The sequence below is a fragment of the Hibiscus syriacus genome, unplaced genomic scaffold (genome assembly GCF_006381635.1).
Source record: "Hibiscus syriacus cultivar Baekdansim isolate YM2019G1 unplaced genomic scaffold, ASM638163v2 tig00110783_pilon, whole genome shotgun sequence".
NCBI lineage: Eukaryota > Viridiplantae > Streptophyta > Magnoliopsida > Malvales > Malvaceae > Hibiscus > Hibiscus syriacus.
In genome coordinates this window covers 1390777-1405554 of record NW_024062861.1, presented here as the reverse complement: position 1 = coordinate 1405554, position 14778 = coordinate 1390777, and the positions used below count along the sequence as shown (strand labels likewise).

Genomic DNA, 14778 nt, shown 5'->3' with positions numbered 1-14778 from the left:
CAGAGTAGCTTCCAGCCCACATGAATACTCCATGGAAAACCAAAAAATGGTTATTGGGAGTTACCAAACACAAATTGGGGTTCAGTTTTCCTAGTCTATTAAAGGGATTAAAAAACTAAAAGGGGTCAGTTTTAAGGGGATTAACCACTGGAAAGGAAGAGGAGGAGATTACATAGTCAGAAAAAACAGAGAGCCGAGAGAGATGGAGAGTAGAGAGCTTGAGCGGGCTGAACTTTCCTACGAGTAAATTAGCTTAGGTTTAGGTAAAAATTAGGTTTTATTTATTAATAGTTTTGGGTAAATTAATTTTCAGCCACTGAGACTTTAGGGTGAATCTATTATTTGGTCCTTATAAGTTTAGCATTTTTTTCACTTTAGTCACATTCAGGACTGCTTTCGAATTCTGCCATTTTGTAATTGTCCTAATTTCGTAGTTTTCCTAATTTTAGTTTTAGTTGTAATTTTTTGGGTTATTTATGTTTAAATACTTTATATTTATGCGTGTTTTTATTTAAGTCTTTGCTTTAATTTTATGTTTATTAAAATTTAGTCTTTAGTCTTTATTCTAAGATGTACATATAGTTTTTTAAAATTTATAGTTTAGCATGTCATGTTTTTTATTTTTATATTTGAGTCACATTTGTACATTATATGTTAATATGCATGGTTTATGATCTTTAATTAAAATATATTTATGTAATTTTTTGTATGTCACGTTGTATAATATTTTTAATTTTGTTTAATTAATTTTGGCATGACATCCTTTTTTGCACAATTTGTATGATTTCCTCATGTGCATAACTCGACTTATAAATACATAATCGGACTAAGGGTGATACCCTTTTAATTTAAAATTGTCTTGAGTGGTTTGTCTTATCTGATTAGAGGGCCGTTTTGACCATTTTAAATTAAAAGTGTATCCTGAAAGTGAAACCCAAAAAAATTGATTCGTCACCTAAAATTTGGGAACAAAAGAAAAGGAAATGTTCGTTTATTTAAATTTTTCGAGAAAAGATTGTTACAACTCATATAAGATCTGGTCTCGATATTTTTAAATAATCGAACATTCTTTATCTTTCTAAAATGACTCGGTAATTTTAATTCAATCTATTTTGGGTTCTTTTGAATATTGTAAAATTCACATTTTTTTTTGTTTTACGGGATCAAAAATTAAATTAAATTGGAATTTTTAAAGTCCATTGCAAAGACGTTAATTAATCGATTGGGTACCAATTTAGGGCACTGTGGGGGTACAAATCCTTCTCTACACGTAACCGACTCCCGAACTCATTTTTTGGTAACATATACCTCAATTTGTTGTTTTAATTAAAATTAATTTTTATTTAAAATGACAAAATATTTTTGGGTGCTCAATCACTCCCTAATTAAATATTTGTAGCGAATCTTCGAACCATATTTTTCTATTGTAGACGAAATCCTAAATTTTTCGAAACGAAAAGTTTTTTAAATTACATTTGTTTTTAAATTAAAAATAAATTGAAATAGATAAATTAAAAATTAATTTGATTTTTAAATTCTTACTTTTTCCTTTTTAAGAAAAAAAATCGTTTCGACCCGCACAGTGTTACCGGACTGGCGATCCTGTCTCTGGCAAGCGCAATTATACTTACACGCATGTTGTTCGCTCCATATCATTTTTCCTCTTCTTCTTCTTTTATTAATATGATATAAATATAAGATATTGTTTTTTTTCTTTTATTTAAATAAACATCACCTAACCTTTGCCTTTCTTCCATCCCAGTTTCTTTTATTAATTTCTATATTTCTATCCATTTGATACTTAATTTTTCTTAATTAAATTTGGTTATCAATCTTTTGTTGTTGATTTTTTCACAACGCACTTATATTTCATTATTGGTGTGACAATGTATAATTTTAAAATTATAAGTAAATATTTTTTTAAATTAATTTACCATAAAATAGTGTAAGGTAGGAGTGAATAAAATTTAAAAATCATGCAACAAACTTGTATTTTTGTTATTGGTCTAGCACTGTATAATTTTAAAATCATAAGAATATTTTTAAGAATTAATTAGTTAGAAAATAGTGTAGAGTAGACGTTAACAAAGCTTGATTCGATTAAAAAAATTTAATTTTAAGTAATTCAAGTTATCCTATTTTAAATTGATTTATTTCATTTATATAATTTTTTAATTCGAGTTAAATCAAAAGAATATCAAATAATAAATTTATAAAAACACTACTAAGTTTTTTTGACAATTTTAAAAGTACACAAATTACTCACTCACAACAACAAATAAATAAATATTTTATAAAAAAATTCACTCAATCCTATTCATACCTTTAGTATTAGATAACATAAATTGTTACATCAGTAATATAGTGCAGCTACAATATGACATGGATAAGAGTATTTAAACGATTAATTTGGTCACTGATTGAATCAAATTAGTTAAAATTAAATTAATTAAAAATTTTCATTAATTTTTAATCGAAGTAAATCTTTTCAAAATATTATTTACCTAATCAAATAAGTTTTTAAATCGATCGCAAGTTGGGAAGTGCTCGACTCGTGCTCGTTAAAAAATTTTGTTGCTCGACTCGACTCATTGCTCGTTAAACTCACCAAATTTTGTCGGTAGGTTAATTAGGGTTTGATTTTTGGAAGTAGTAAATTAATTATTATTAATTAATATATTAGTAAATTAGTAGTAATTATTAATTGATAATTTAACACGTTTCTCATTATCTATTAGTAAATTAGTGATTATTATTTATACTTTTTTAATGTAACAAATTTTAAGATAACTACTAAAAAATATATAAAAAAATTAACGAATTGTTCGTAGAATTATCTTGTCAAGTTGGACCTTATTCAACTAAACTCGTTAAGACTTCGAGTCGAGCATTAACCGAGTCGAGTTCAAGTGACTTACGGGCTGCTCAACTCATCAAGCACCCCTAGTATGAGTTGATTACAAGATAATATATGTTCAAAATAATATTTAACGATTATATAAATATTTTATTTCAAAATAAATTTTATATTTCAACATATTATTTTAATAAAAGAAATTTATTTTTTTAAATGATTTATTTTGAATTGAAACGTGCTTTGTTTAATGTATATGTTATTTTGTTTACTTGATAAGGTGGATACAAAGTGGTGATCTGCGGATTTATTCAGTATCTAAATCTTTTTGGCGTGTCTATTGGGTATACAACTGCAGCATCAATGAGTATAATGCAAGTAATGTATACATTTTTGGGTAAACTACATGTTTAATACCTAAATTATTACTTTTATTCTATTTTGGTACATAAACTTTATTTTGTTTCAAAATTCTACTTAACGTTTAATTTAGATTTCATTTGATACCTCGCAATTAAAAACACAACGAAGTATTGTACGTGACATTTTTATGAGTAAATTACATTATTCATCACTAAAAAAATTTCTCATTGTTATTTTGTTCACTAAAGTTTAAAAAAAATTCAATTTAACTACCAAACTTTCAAATTGATCATGTTTTAATTACTCTAATTTATTTTATTAATAATTTTTGTGACATTACATTTTTTATTTTTTTAATATATAAGTAAAATGAAAAATTAAATTTAAAAGTTAGAACAATTAAATTAGGAGTAATTTGAAAGTTAAATGATTAAATTAAAAAAATTAAACTTCAGTGTCCAAATAGGAATGAGAAGATAGATGGGTGATGGATGATGTATTTTACCCATAAAATGTGCCAACAATATAGTTAACGGCGAGGTACCAAAAAAAATGGCTGTCCCTTTTTTCCCATATGTATGGGGTAAGGGGGAGGTAAGATAGTAGGCTGCCCCCAACACCAGGTTGAGAGCAGCTTCCGTAGGAGACCTCCAAATTATGAAATGCCCTCCGTGAGACTTGATCCCACGACCTCAAGGTTTAGAACCTTGGGCGAGGTACCAAACAAAACATAAGTGATCGTTAGGTATGATTTTGAAAAAAATTAAAGTTTAGGTATCAAAACGGAACAAAAGTAATAGTTTAAGCACTAAACATGCAGTTTACCCAAGTTTTTTTTACATCAACATTTGATTGAGAGTTGTGACATGTTGAATTGGTAATAATGGTAGGGCAATAAGGAGGTCCAATTGTGTCCACTATAGTTGGGGGGGGGGGGGAAGAAACCATGTCATATGTCAAGTAATCCATAAATGATGATGTTTGGGGTCATTCAGATCTTGCTTTCTCAAATCCCAGCTCTTGATCAAATTTGGTGGCTCTCAATTCTGGCTGCTCTCATGTCTTTTACCTATTCCACCATTGGTCTTGCTCTTGGAATTGCCAGAGTTGTAGGTATAATCTTCAACACCATGCATGCTTCAGATCTCGATTTTGAGTCTTGAGAACGAAGAAAATGAGTTCCGGGAGAGCTTGCTACTCGTTTGGGATCCGACCGGACTTAACACCATGCATTCTAACAACATTGTTAAACTCTTCTTCTTAGACTGATGGATTGTGCTCATTTGGTCTGCTACGGGAACTTTTAGGGGCAACCTTACCGGAATAAGCGTCGGAACTATGTCACAAGCTCAAAAGATATGGAGGAGCTTCCGAGCTCTTGGTGACATTGCTTTTGCATACTCATTTTCTATGATTCTTATTGAAATTCAGGTACATAGTAGATATGGTCTCGAGTCTTGTGGTCGATTATGGTAAGTACTAGTTTTGCTTATCGTTGCTGATTTTGTAGGACACGTTGAAATCGCCACCCGCAGAAGCGAAGACAATGAGGAAGGCAACAAAACTTAGCATTGCAGTAACAACAGTATTCTACATGCTGTGTGGGTGCATGGGCTACGCCTCCTTTGGAGACTTTGCACCTGAAAATCTCCTTACTGGTTTCGGCAACCCATTTTGGCTTGTCGATATTGCTAATGCTGCTATTGTAATCCACCTGGTGGGAGCGTATCAAGTGTTTTGCCAGCCTATTTTCACCTTCATCGAACAATGGGCGAGGCAGAGATGGCCCAAAAATAAGAAAATCACCAAAGAGTTCGAGATCCCCGTGCCGATCCTGGGTTATCGTCCCTTCAAACTTAACCTGTATAGATCAGTATGGAGAACAGTGTTTGTGATGTTTAACCACTTTGATATCGATGTTGCTTCCGTTCTTCAGCGATGTTGTGGGGATTCTGGGGGCACTTGGATTTTGGCCTTTGACGGTTTATTTTCCAGTGGAGATGTACATTGAACAGAAGAAGATATCCAAGTGGAGTAGCAGATGGATCTGTCTGAAGACTCTAAGCTTAGCTTGCCTGATGATTCGATCGTAGCAGCCACTGATTCGATTGCCGGTGTGATTCTTGATCTTAAGGTTTACAAGCCATTCAAGACTACCTACTAATCGTTGCTTTTGCTTGCCTTTCTCGATAAAAAATGAGAAAGAACCAGCAGTAGAATCTACTCGGCTATTGATGTTTAGAGAAATCAAGTAATAAGATTGATTAAATGTTGAATATCTCTAACTTTTCCATAAACGAGCACCTGCATTTTGCCTTCAGGAAGAAAGCAACAGAGTAAAATCTGATCTAACATGGAAACAATCTACACCATGATATTTCGACGATAAACGAGTAACAACGAGCCATTCATGTTAAGCATATATCCATCTTACATCCTACATGCCATCCCTACCGATGACCCGTCCAAATCTAAACTACACAATTCAAAATGTCTTTTAAGTGCAGAAAGACGATTTATGTTATAATCAGTAAGACGGCATCAACTTTCGAGGATTCGCAGTATGGCAGCAGACATGATCACCATATTATTTAAGAAGTGGTTCAACTTATGACGGAAGGCTAAAGGACGTGAGGCTTGGCATTTTCATTTCATCCAGACTCGAAGCTGCAAGTTTCAGGGTTTTCTAATGGCAGCTCATTCTGGTGCAAGGAATCACGTACGCATACGCTTCGCATCACTCTGAGGGACATTCACGTCACCGCCATTCCCCTCTTCTGAATTAACTGTCCGTCCCTGTATGCATTTAACATCAGCAGTCAGATGACCTTATCGACAGTGTCGTCATAAACTTGATATTGAAGAAACAACATAGGGGGATCTCAAAACTTCATAACTTACACTTTCCCCAGGGACAACAGCATATCGCTCCGCTGGAGAAACCCAGGATTTACCTGCCAACAGAACATTTACGTATTCAAGCAAATATGTATACATATACCTGCATAGACTAAGATTGCAGAGCCGGAAGGACGTTTAATGTAATTAAACAAAACCTGACAACGGATCAAGCTTTGAAGATTCTATCTGTTGCCCGCTGGAACCGTCAACACTCAAAGCCTCTATAATCTTTGGAAAATTCCTGAAAATAAGAATCCAGAATGCCATTACTTTAGCCCATCACCAAAAAAAGGAGCTTTAGTCCTCAATTTATTCTTTTATCTATGCTGCTTGGACTCGTACCAATATCTAGAACTTACACTCGAGTCCAAGTAACATAGCTTTCTATAGTAACATGAAACCTGTCTTGTAATGTAGGAACTTCATTTATCTTGTTCCCGAATTCATGATCACAAACCTCGAGTCCTCGACCCTAGAAAACAGATAGGGACTTTCTAGCTACATGAAATCAAAGAAACATCCCCCCGCCCTCGAGTCCTAATCAAGGCAATAAAGAAAACCTCCTCTGGTGATCACTAGTGTAGATGAAAGTGGTATTACCGGTCCACTGATTCTCCATGCCCAAGCTGTCCATTTGTACCTCTTCCCCAGGAGAAGACGTTTTTCCCTTCAGTAATCGCAAGTGTGTGCCTCCACCCGCACGAAACCTGAACTACTTTCTGCGAAACAACAACAATATTCGAGAACGTGATTTCGGGAGAGGATATGATCTCTCAATGAGAAACTAAAAGATTCCTAGAGATATGGACTATCATAACCAATATATGGAAGCTACAAGAACAAGAACGTGCCTGCTCATTAGGAAATTTAACTTGCACAGGAGAGCACATATCGGCATTATCGCCGACCCCGACCTGTCCAAACTGCAAACGAGGAAGAAAATCTAATCAACAAAAGCGACCTGTTCATACTTATCGACTAAAACACGTACGAAATGGCTCTGGATTTACCTTGTTCCATCCCCAGCCATAGAGTTTTCCACTGGACGTGAGTGCCATTGTATGTCTCCATCCACCTGATATCTATAAGATTCAAACCAAAATGACAATCTAAGAACAGTTTCGAAGTCGAAGCTTTTGATTCGACAAAAGTAACTTTTACAGTTCATTATATTACTAAATTGACAATAGAAAAACAATATTTTAATATATTGCTAACTTTGATTTTCCAGTATTAATAGATGGGGGCACCAAAATATCACCTGCTTAGTAAAACTGTCAGCTAAAGCTTCCACCTTGAAAGGAACGAGATGATCCTCAAAGTCCCCGTGTCCGAGTTGACCGTACTTACTCCATCCATAAGTGTATAATCCACCGGTATCAGAGACCGATATGGTATGCCGCCATCCACAAGCAACCTTATTCATCTTCTCCTCCTGCAACATAAATTTTGACTCCTTTAACAGCAAATGAAAGCACCTATATAAGCTTTTACACAATCAGGTCACAGGTCTAATGTATCATCTTTACGAAACGCATCAACAAAGGTTGAGAAAAGTTGTCGAATAAGTATTACCAGCTTGCTGACTTACATTGAAAGAAGAAACCTTCTCGGGAACTAAGCGGTCGTTTCTGTCACCTAAGCCTAAGTTACCGTATCGTCCCCAGCCCCACCCATAAAGGTTACCGTCTTCTGAAACAGCTGCAGTATGTTCAGCACCAGCAGCAACCATTTTGATAGAAATACCCTGTAATGCACAAGAATTCAAGGTGATAACCACTTCAACAAAGTGCAAAAGCAGCTTGTAGTTTGGATAAAATATCGAAGCAGAATTATTTTGTAATCACAGGGAAAGAAATAGAATACATTGAGATTTTAAACTAATTATCAGCAACATTGCAGGCTACAAAGTTTCCTTTGCGACCTGGGTGCACACAAAGTAGGGTGAGAAAAACTCGATTCGACTCGAAAAATAGATTTTTTTCAATTTCGAGTTATTTGAGTCAACTCGAATTATCGAATTGGTTTTCGAGTTTGAGTCAAGTTGAAATTTAAAAATTTCGAGTCACTCGAAAAACTGAAAATTTGGCTGAGTATTATGACAGTTTTGCGATTTAATCCCTGATTTCCTTATTTATTCAATTCTTCCTTCATTTTAAGTCCGTTTTTTTACCAAATTTAAACCACATGCTTCTAAACTATCGTAGAATACCCATATGCTTTCAATTCCTCTTTTTTGATAACAAGTTTTATATTTTTCAATTTAGTCCCTCAACTTTTCATAATTTTCTTATTTCTTCAATTCATCATTCATTTTAAGTCCTTTTTTTTGATCAAATTTGAACCACATGCTCCTATACCACTATAGAATACCTATGTAACTTCAATTTCTATTTTGTTTTTATTAAAACTGTACTATCTTTTTTAATTTAGTCCTTTAACTTTGCATTTTTCTCAATTTGATCTTTTGACTGCAATTGTTTGCAAATTCTTTCTTCACATCAATTTCTTGACTCCTTTATACTCTCTTCAATACTTTACCCTCAAAATACATTCTTTAAAATATAATATTGTAAATATATTTTATAATTTTAGATTGTATTTGATATATTAAATAACATTATAATGTGAAAAGAATATGAAGATATATATATATATATATTATGATTAGAGAATGTTGAAAAATTAGAACTAATCCATACCATAATACTATAAATAATTACAATAAAATTTGTATAAAAACTCGAACAACTCGACTTGAATCGAAAAATTTTCAAGTTAAGTTCGAGTCATAAAATATGACTCGTCAACTCGAATAACTCAAAATTGTTTGACTCGATTCAACTCGATCAAATGCTCACCCTAACTCAAAGGCTCATTTCTCTTAATGCTAAGGTATAAGCAAAAGATAATGGGGAATCACATGACCATTTGTTATAAGATAACCAGATAACATACCGTACCTGAAAGGCTTGAATCTTTTGAGGCACTAGAGAGTCTTCAATGGTTCCAAGACCAAGTTGACCATTTTGATTTCTTCCCCAACTTCAATTAAATTCCAAAAACTAAACATTAAAAAGGGTAAAAAGAAAATATAAATCGAAAGAAGAAATAACAGCAAAAGTAAAGTTCTTCAGAAGAGAGTAAACATATATCCTAGAAGTGTGACTGCTAATTCTGCTGTTACACAGAACAAATAATCAGCTTTCAGGAAAATAAGACAGAATTTGCTGTTTTAAAATGATTAATTATCAAGGGTAAACAGTATCGATGAGATACACCGATAGGTGCTATTGTAAAGACATGATGATGCCAGAAACTTAAATCATGCATTATCTCGCTATCAGTCTTACTAGAAAGCCAGAAAGATTACCAACAAGTTCAAGTTAAAGCATAAGGTTACGAATGGTCAACCAGCTTCTTCATCAATGGCTACTATGCATAGCTGAAATAATACTTTAGGTTTCAGGGTAAATGTGTTCAATCAAAGCAAGGGATTTAAATGAGGAAACTAAATTAGTCCAATGAATGGTAGTCCAAAGAAACACAAACTCATGCCCGAAAAAGAGGAAGAGATGGACCAAATTACCGAAAGAACTTATCTTCTGCTGATTTTAGGATAAAGGTCATAGTCTCAAGGATAGAATAGAATGACACGAGAGTAGCCATGTCACACACCAAAGCAGTGCAAAGGGCTTAAGTGTCGTTATCGTATACACCTCATATTGAAACAAATTCTTTGGAACAACAGTTTTCTCATTAATTTAAAAGTTTCATCTGAAATGAAACATAAACATTTATATTCGCCAGATTGTAGAGAAGTAAACAGAAGGTGAAGAATTATCGAAAAGCCGTACAAACCTCTGCACATCGCCTTCCATTGTCACAGCTAAACAATGGCTGTCTCCACAAGCAATTTGTTTTATCCTCAGACCATGTAATGCTTTTATAGGTTGAGGAGTGAACAAGTCACTAGAATTTCCATGACCAAGTCTTCCAAAGTCACCCCTGAAATTAATAACAGTAAGAAATGATCATAAGATTTTAGTAGGCGTTGAAAATAGATCAACCGGAGGAACATAAACATCGAAAGAACAAATATGTGACGTTACCTGTAAGTTTAAAAAGTTTATAACTTATGACAATATCATATTAATGACAAACTTAAGATACAAAATGCTGTTTTAAAATCATATATGATTAAAAATGTCCATAGTCCATCATTGAGATTCATAAGGACATCACAAGGAAGAAACTTTATCCTTTGGCACAGATCCCTCTAGAAAGGTGAACCTTGTCTTAGGAAGGTATCTCAATACCACTTAACATTTAAAGCATCGTTCAAATTATGACCTTGACTTACATAAGGAACTCGACTCGCAATTAATAGAGCCACTGATGCCATCCAAATCCTTCCCACATATGCAGAAAGGTTGGAAATTTCTTATTTCAATTCCAAAAGTGTTTGTCTCCTTTCTTTTAAAGTAAATGACACAAAGCACCATAGCTACCATCTTAAGGTGGTGATGAGAGTGACCTGGCTCCATCTCAGAAGATTTCTGTGTAGCTTAAACAAATATTCGTGGAGCCTTTATGTTGAAATGAAAGTCCAGAAAGTAAATAGGAAAAACATAATTCCTCCCAAACTAAAAATCCAAACTCCATCATAGAGAACACTAACTCAATAATCACGAATCATAATTTCCTGAACAATCATTTGCATTCCCAATCAACTATAACCAATCATCCTAGTATCTGTACCGAACAACCTTGAATGGTTTCGTTCCCACCTATAACCAAAATGAAGCTGTTGGTTGCCCACACTTAGTAGTTAAAAGCGTCTTGGAGAAGCTTTTAGCGAACCTCACGAACTAAAAATCATCTTGATCAAGCTTACCTCTAAAGTCAGTAGGTCTGGATCAAGTCAACCTTAAGTTCAGATTTACAACAAAGACAATCATTTTGGCATATATATTCACCATCAGTAATCAACATTTAATCAGTAATCAGATTATCACTTTACGTTTGAGAGATTGGAATTGACCTTTGTTTTTGTATCATAGCCAACTTAGAACTGCTAAGCAGTAGCATTGATGCTAGAAAACCATGTACTAATAAAGTGAATAAATTGATTGTTCAACGAATATGCAACTGTGTCAGCAATAGAGAGTGTACCATCCCCAACTATAGGCTTCTGCACTTGACAACGAATATGCAATTGTGTGATCAGCTCCACAAGTAATAGATATTATGTCATGTCCATCTAAGGCACTCAATTGTGTTGGCAAAAGTCGATCCTCTGCGTCCCCATGGCCTAACTGTCCATCCTCCCCTCGTCCCCAAGAGCAAATAATATTTCCAGCTATAAATGAACAAGAATAAGATTATAAGCTCTACGCAAATGTATGTCAAATGAATGCATTAAGTAAGATGAATAAATTTCAGAATCTAATCTTGAAATACACATATACGGACTCAAAAGACAAATTATGATATTTGTCAAATTAGAGAAGCAATCAGACAGGATATACCAAAAATTCTGTTTGTTTTAGTTAATGGAAGCAATATCTATTAGGGTCACTTATTTTTCAAAGCTTAGTTGAGTGAAGGATCTGTGATTTAACTCTGTGGTGAAATCATTTATGCCTTAAGATCTCAACAGGTATTCAGCATCATAGAACTAAAGTTGAAGAATTGTTGCTTTAAAGATAAACAGGAGACATACTATCAACTATTAAGATCAAGAAAAAATTGGTTTACAAGGAAAAATTAATTTCTCGTAGCTGAGTGAACAATATCCATATCCATCAGCATAATAGGATCCTTTTATGGCGAAAATACAGAACAGTGGTGCTTCATGAACTATTAAAAGTTCCTCATCTATCCGAAACAATACGTATATCTGATTTTTCCTACACACTAAAAGTTAATCTAGATTAACCACGATTTTGTATAGCAAAGGAAGGAAAAAAACATACACAAACATATTGGACAGAGTTATTCACAACGAAAACATGCTATAAATAACTGAAGCTATATTACCCAGACTTGAAGGTGAGTGTCAAATATAGATGTGTCCCACAAGTGTGCTCATTTTTTCCCATACCAATGTTAGAATATGTGGTGGATACAAGTGTCAGACATGGGTATTTTGGAGAAAATGAAAAAACGTAGAAATTAAGTCACTGAATGATTTCATTTCTCAAGTGTTTAACAGGACAAGCTATATTGTACTTGATGTCAATAATCCTGAGTGAATGAGACATGACACCAAAGTCCTGTTCTTGAACTGGCAAGAAAAGCTAGACCATTCTTCCATTTAACAGTGAAGATCATATCATAATATCTCTCAATTGGACAAAAGTCAAATGACATGATGGACAACTTCCACCAAATAGAAAAACGACACAAATTAATTCGAAGCCATTCGAAAAATATAAGATCATGCGTATGTAACCACAAGCAATCAACCAATCATAGCCACCATGCAATAAGGATTAGGGAATGAAGCAAAATTGCAACAAATTTGGAAACATATGACAAAACTGATTGCTGAAATAATACAACTGGTAAATACAATAAAACATCAAATTGAATGATAATCAAATCAAAAAAATGAAAGAGCAGGTAATGCTAAAATCTGATCAGGATACAAACAAGTAAAATGAAAGATCCTAAAAGTTTCTTCCAAAATGAATTTTTGATGACAAAAGCATAAAAATGCAAAATCACTACTTTCCGACCTATGAAGTGAGCTCTGGAAACGAAACTCCTGAACTACATGTATAGGCAAGATTTTTCTAACTTTAGTGGACTCAATACGCAGAATATAAGTGTAAGATGGGACGTTTCCAATCAAATCTGATCAGTTCAATTGTCCAGGACATAAGAAGGCAAACAATAGAAATTTTAGATCAATAAGAAATTAGAGAAAAAGAAAAGAAAGAGAAGGGAGAAGGAGCGTACAAAGAAGAGCAACTGAATGGCTAGCACCAGCAGAGATAAAAAGGACCTGACGAAATGGAGCACTGACCTCACTCAAATTCACTTCCTCTTCTGCCATTCCTGGACCTTTTTACAACCCAAACTCTCTCTCGAAAGCCGGTATGATATTTTTGTGGTTGTGCTAAAGGAGAGAGTGAAACAAAGAGATTACTGGGTATTTTAGAAGAAGAGAAATGTTGGGTAGGACTTTGTTTGAATGATCAGGAAAATGATAATAATAATAAAAAATTGAAGTGGGGGAAGGGTTAATTACAGAGACAGACATCACAAGACATGTGCATGATACATGCAAGGAGGATAGTACAAATAAGCAATCAAACTAGCAGTGACGAAACTCAAACTAGGCCCTCATAGACAACACTGAATTGATCTTGTTTGGTTCACTCCAAGGTTATTGGTTAATGGCAACATGCTTGGTTGGTTGGAAAGTTTTATTTCGATGGATAAGCAAATAGGAAAAGCATTGGGGACCATTGGCATTGATTGCAAAAGGGACCCAATTTCAATCACAGAGGTCTTTCCATTACCTTCCAAACGACCCACTTCCCCTTCTTTTCTTTGTCTTTGGACTGTTAAGCAACCATCTTTTTTTCCTGCAGTCGTCTGCCCGACTCATTTGGGAGCCTACTTAGTACACCTGTATTTACATTGCATTAGGAATGTTAAATCACGTAAAAGTTCAGGTTCCAGTGATATGAGTTATGTCATATCAATTTAATGATTTGACTGGGTCAAGTTAGGTCCGAGTTAGTTCAAGTTTTGGTATTTTTATGTTGATTTGAAATTAGATTCAGTTTGGTTCGAGTCAGATTAATATCAATTTATGTTAAAATGGTTTGGGTCTGAATCAATTAAATATTAGGTTAATTTAGGTTTAAATGGACTTCAGTTAAATCTAGTTCAGCTTGGGTCAAGTCATTAATGGATAAAATTCATGATTGATCTTACTGGGTGCGGATGAACTTCAAGTCGAGTCATTTTGGGTGAATTATTTTCCACCTTTCATGAACGTTGAATTGTAATTAGTAATTGTAGAGTTTGGAGTAAATTAAAAAATTAGAAATAATTATGGGACAATTTCAGATAAGAGTATAATTTTAAATACTAAATTGAACAAATATGAAATTACAAAGTGAAATTTAAATAGATTAAACAACACAAGGATAAAATTGAAACAATTGTAAAATATGAAGATGAAATTAATATAAAAATGGACTAAATTGCATTCATTAAAAAGTTGATGAATAAAAAATTATAGGGTTTTGAGATTATAATATTAATTTTGTCGTTCACTATTACGATGTTGATAGAACAATTCATGATGTTGACGTGGTGGTTCACCGTGCCGACATGGTGATCCATGATGATTGATAACGTGACAGAAGGGTTAAATTGATTTTTTATCTTGTTCGAGGGCTAAATTGATTTTTTTAAAAAGTACAATTGCTTATTTAATTTTTTAAAATAAAAATTATTTAAAATTTAAAATATTCAAATATATATATATATATAAATATTAAAAATTAAAATTAAAATACTAAAAAAATATATGTATATTAAAAATTAAAAAATTAAATATATATCGTAAGCTATAAAAAGAAAAATAAAAAATATTAAAAATTAAAAATTAAAAATATTTTTAAAAATATAGATTA

General features: G+C 33.2%; 1 protein-coding gene and 1 pseudogene across 1 annotated transcript; one reads left to right on the top strand and one right to left on the bottom strand.

Annotated features, from left to right (window-relative positions):
• Nucleotides 1–4133: 4133 nt before the first annotated feature.
• On the top strand, nucleotides 4134–5473 carry LOC120140264 (annotated as a pseudogene).
• A 247-nt stretch (nucleotides 5474–5720) lies between these two features.
• On the bottom strand, nucleotides 5721–13332 carry LOC120140262 (ultraviolet-B receptor UVR8-like). Its single transcript, XM_039155262.1, has 13 exons — nucleotides 13235–13332; nucleotides 13085–13182; nucleotides 11294–11480; nucleotides 9980–10126; nucleotides 9082–9163; nucleotides 7710–7865; nucleotides 7380–7553; nucleotides 7129–7200; nucleotides 6970–7041; nucleotides 6719–6837; nucleotides 6274–6359; nucleotides 6119–6171; nucleotides 5721–6013 (listed from the first exon to the last, which is right to left on the bottom strand). Exons 2-13 carry the CDS (start codon nucleotides 13179–13181, stop codon nucleotides 5933–5935), a joined length of 1326 nt encoding a protein of 441 aa, XP_039011193.1. The 5' UTR covers nucleotide 13182; nucleotides 13235–13332; the 3' UTR covers nucleotides 5721–5932.
• Nucleotides 13333–14778: the final 1446 nt, after the last annotated feature.

Bases quoted from the DNA above. Each gene is read 5' to 3' on its own strand.
- LOC120140262 (XM_039155262.1), bottom strand. From the start codon at position 13,181: ATGGCAGAAGAGGAAGTGAATTTGAGTGAGGTCAGTGCTCCATTTCGT. The intron at 7,866-9,081 runs GTACGGTATGTT...TGTGCATTACAG, and splicing joins AAAAGATTCAAGCCTTTCAG to GGTATTTCTATCAAAATGGT. The intron at 6,838-6,969 runs GCACGTTCTTGT...GTTGTTTCGCAG, and splicing joins TTAAATTTCCTAATGAGCAG to AAAGTAGTTCAGGTTTCGTG.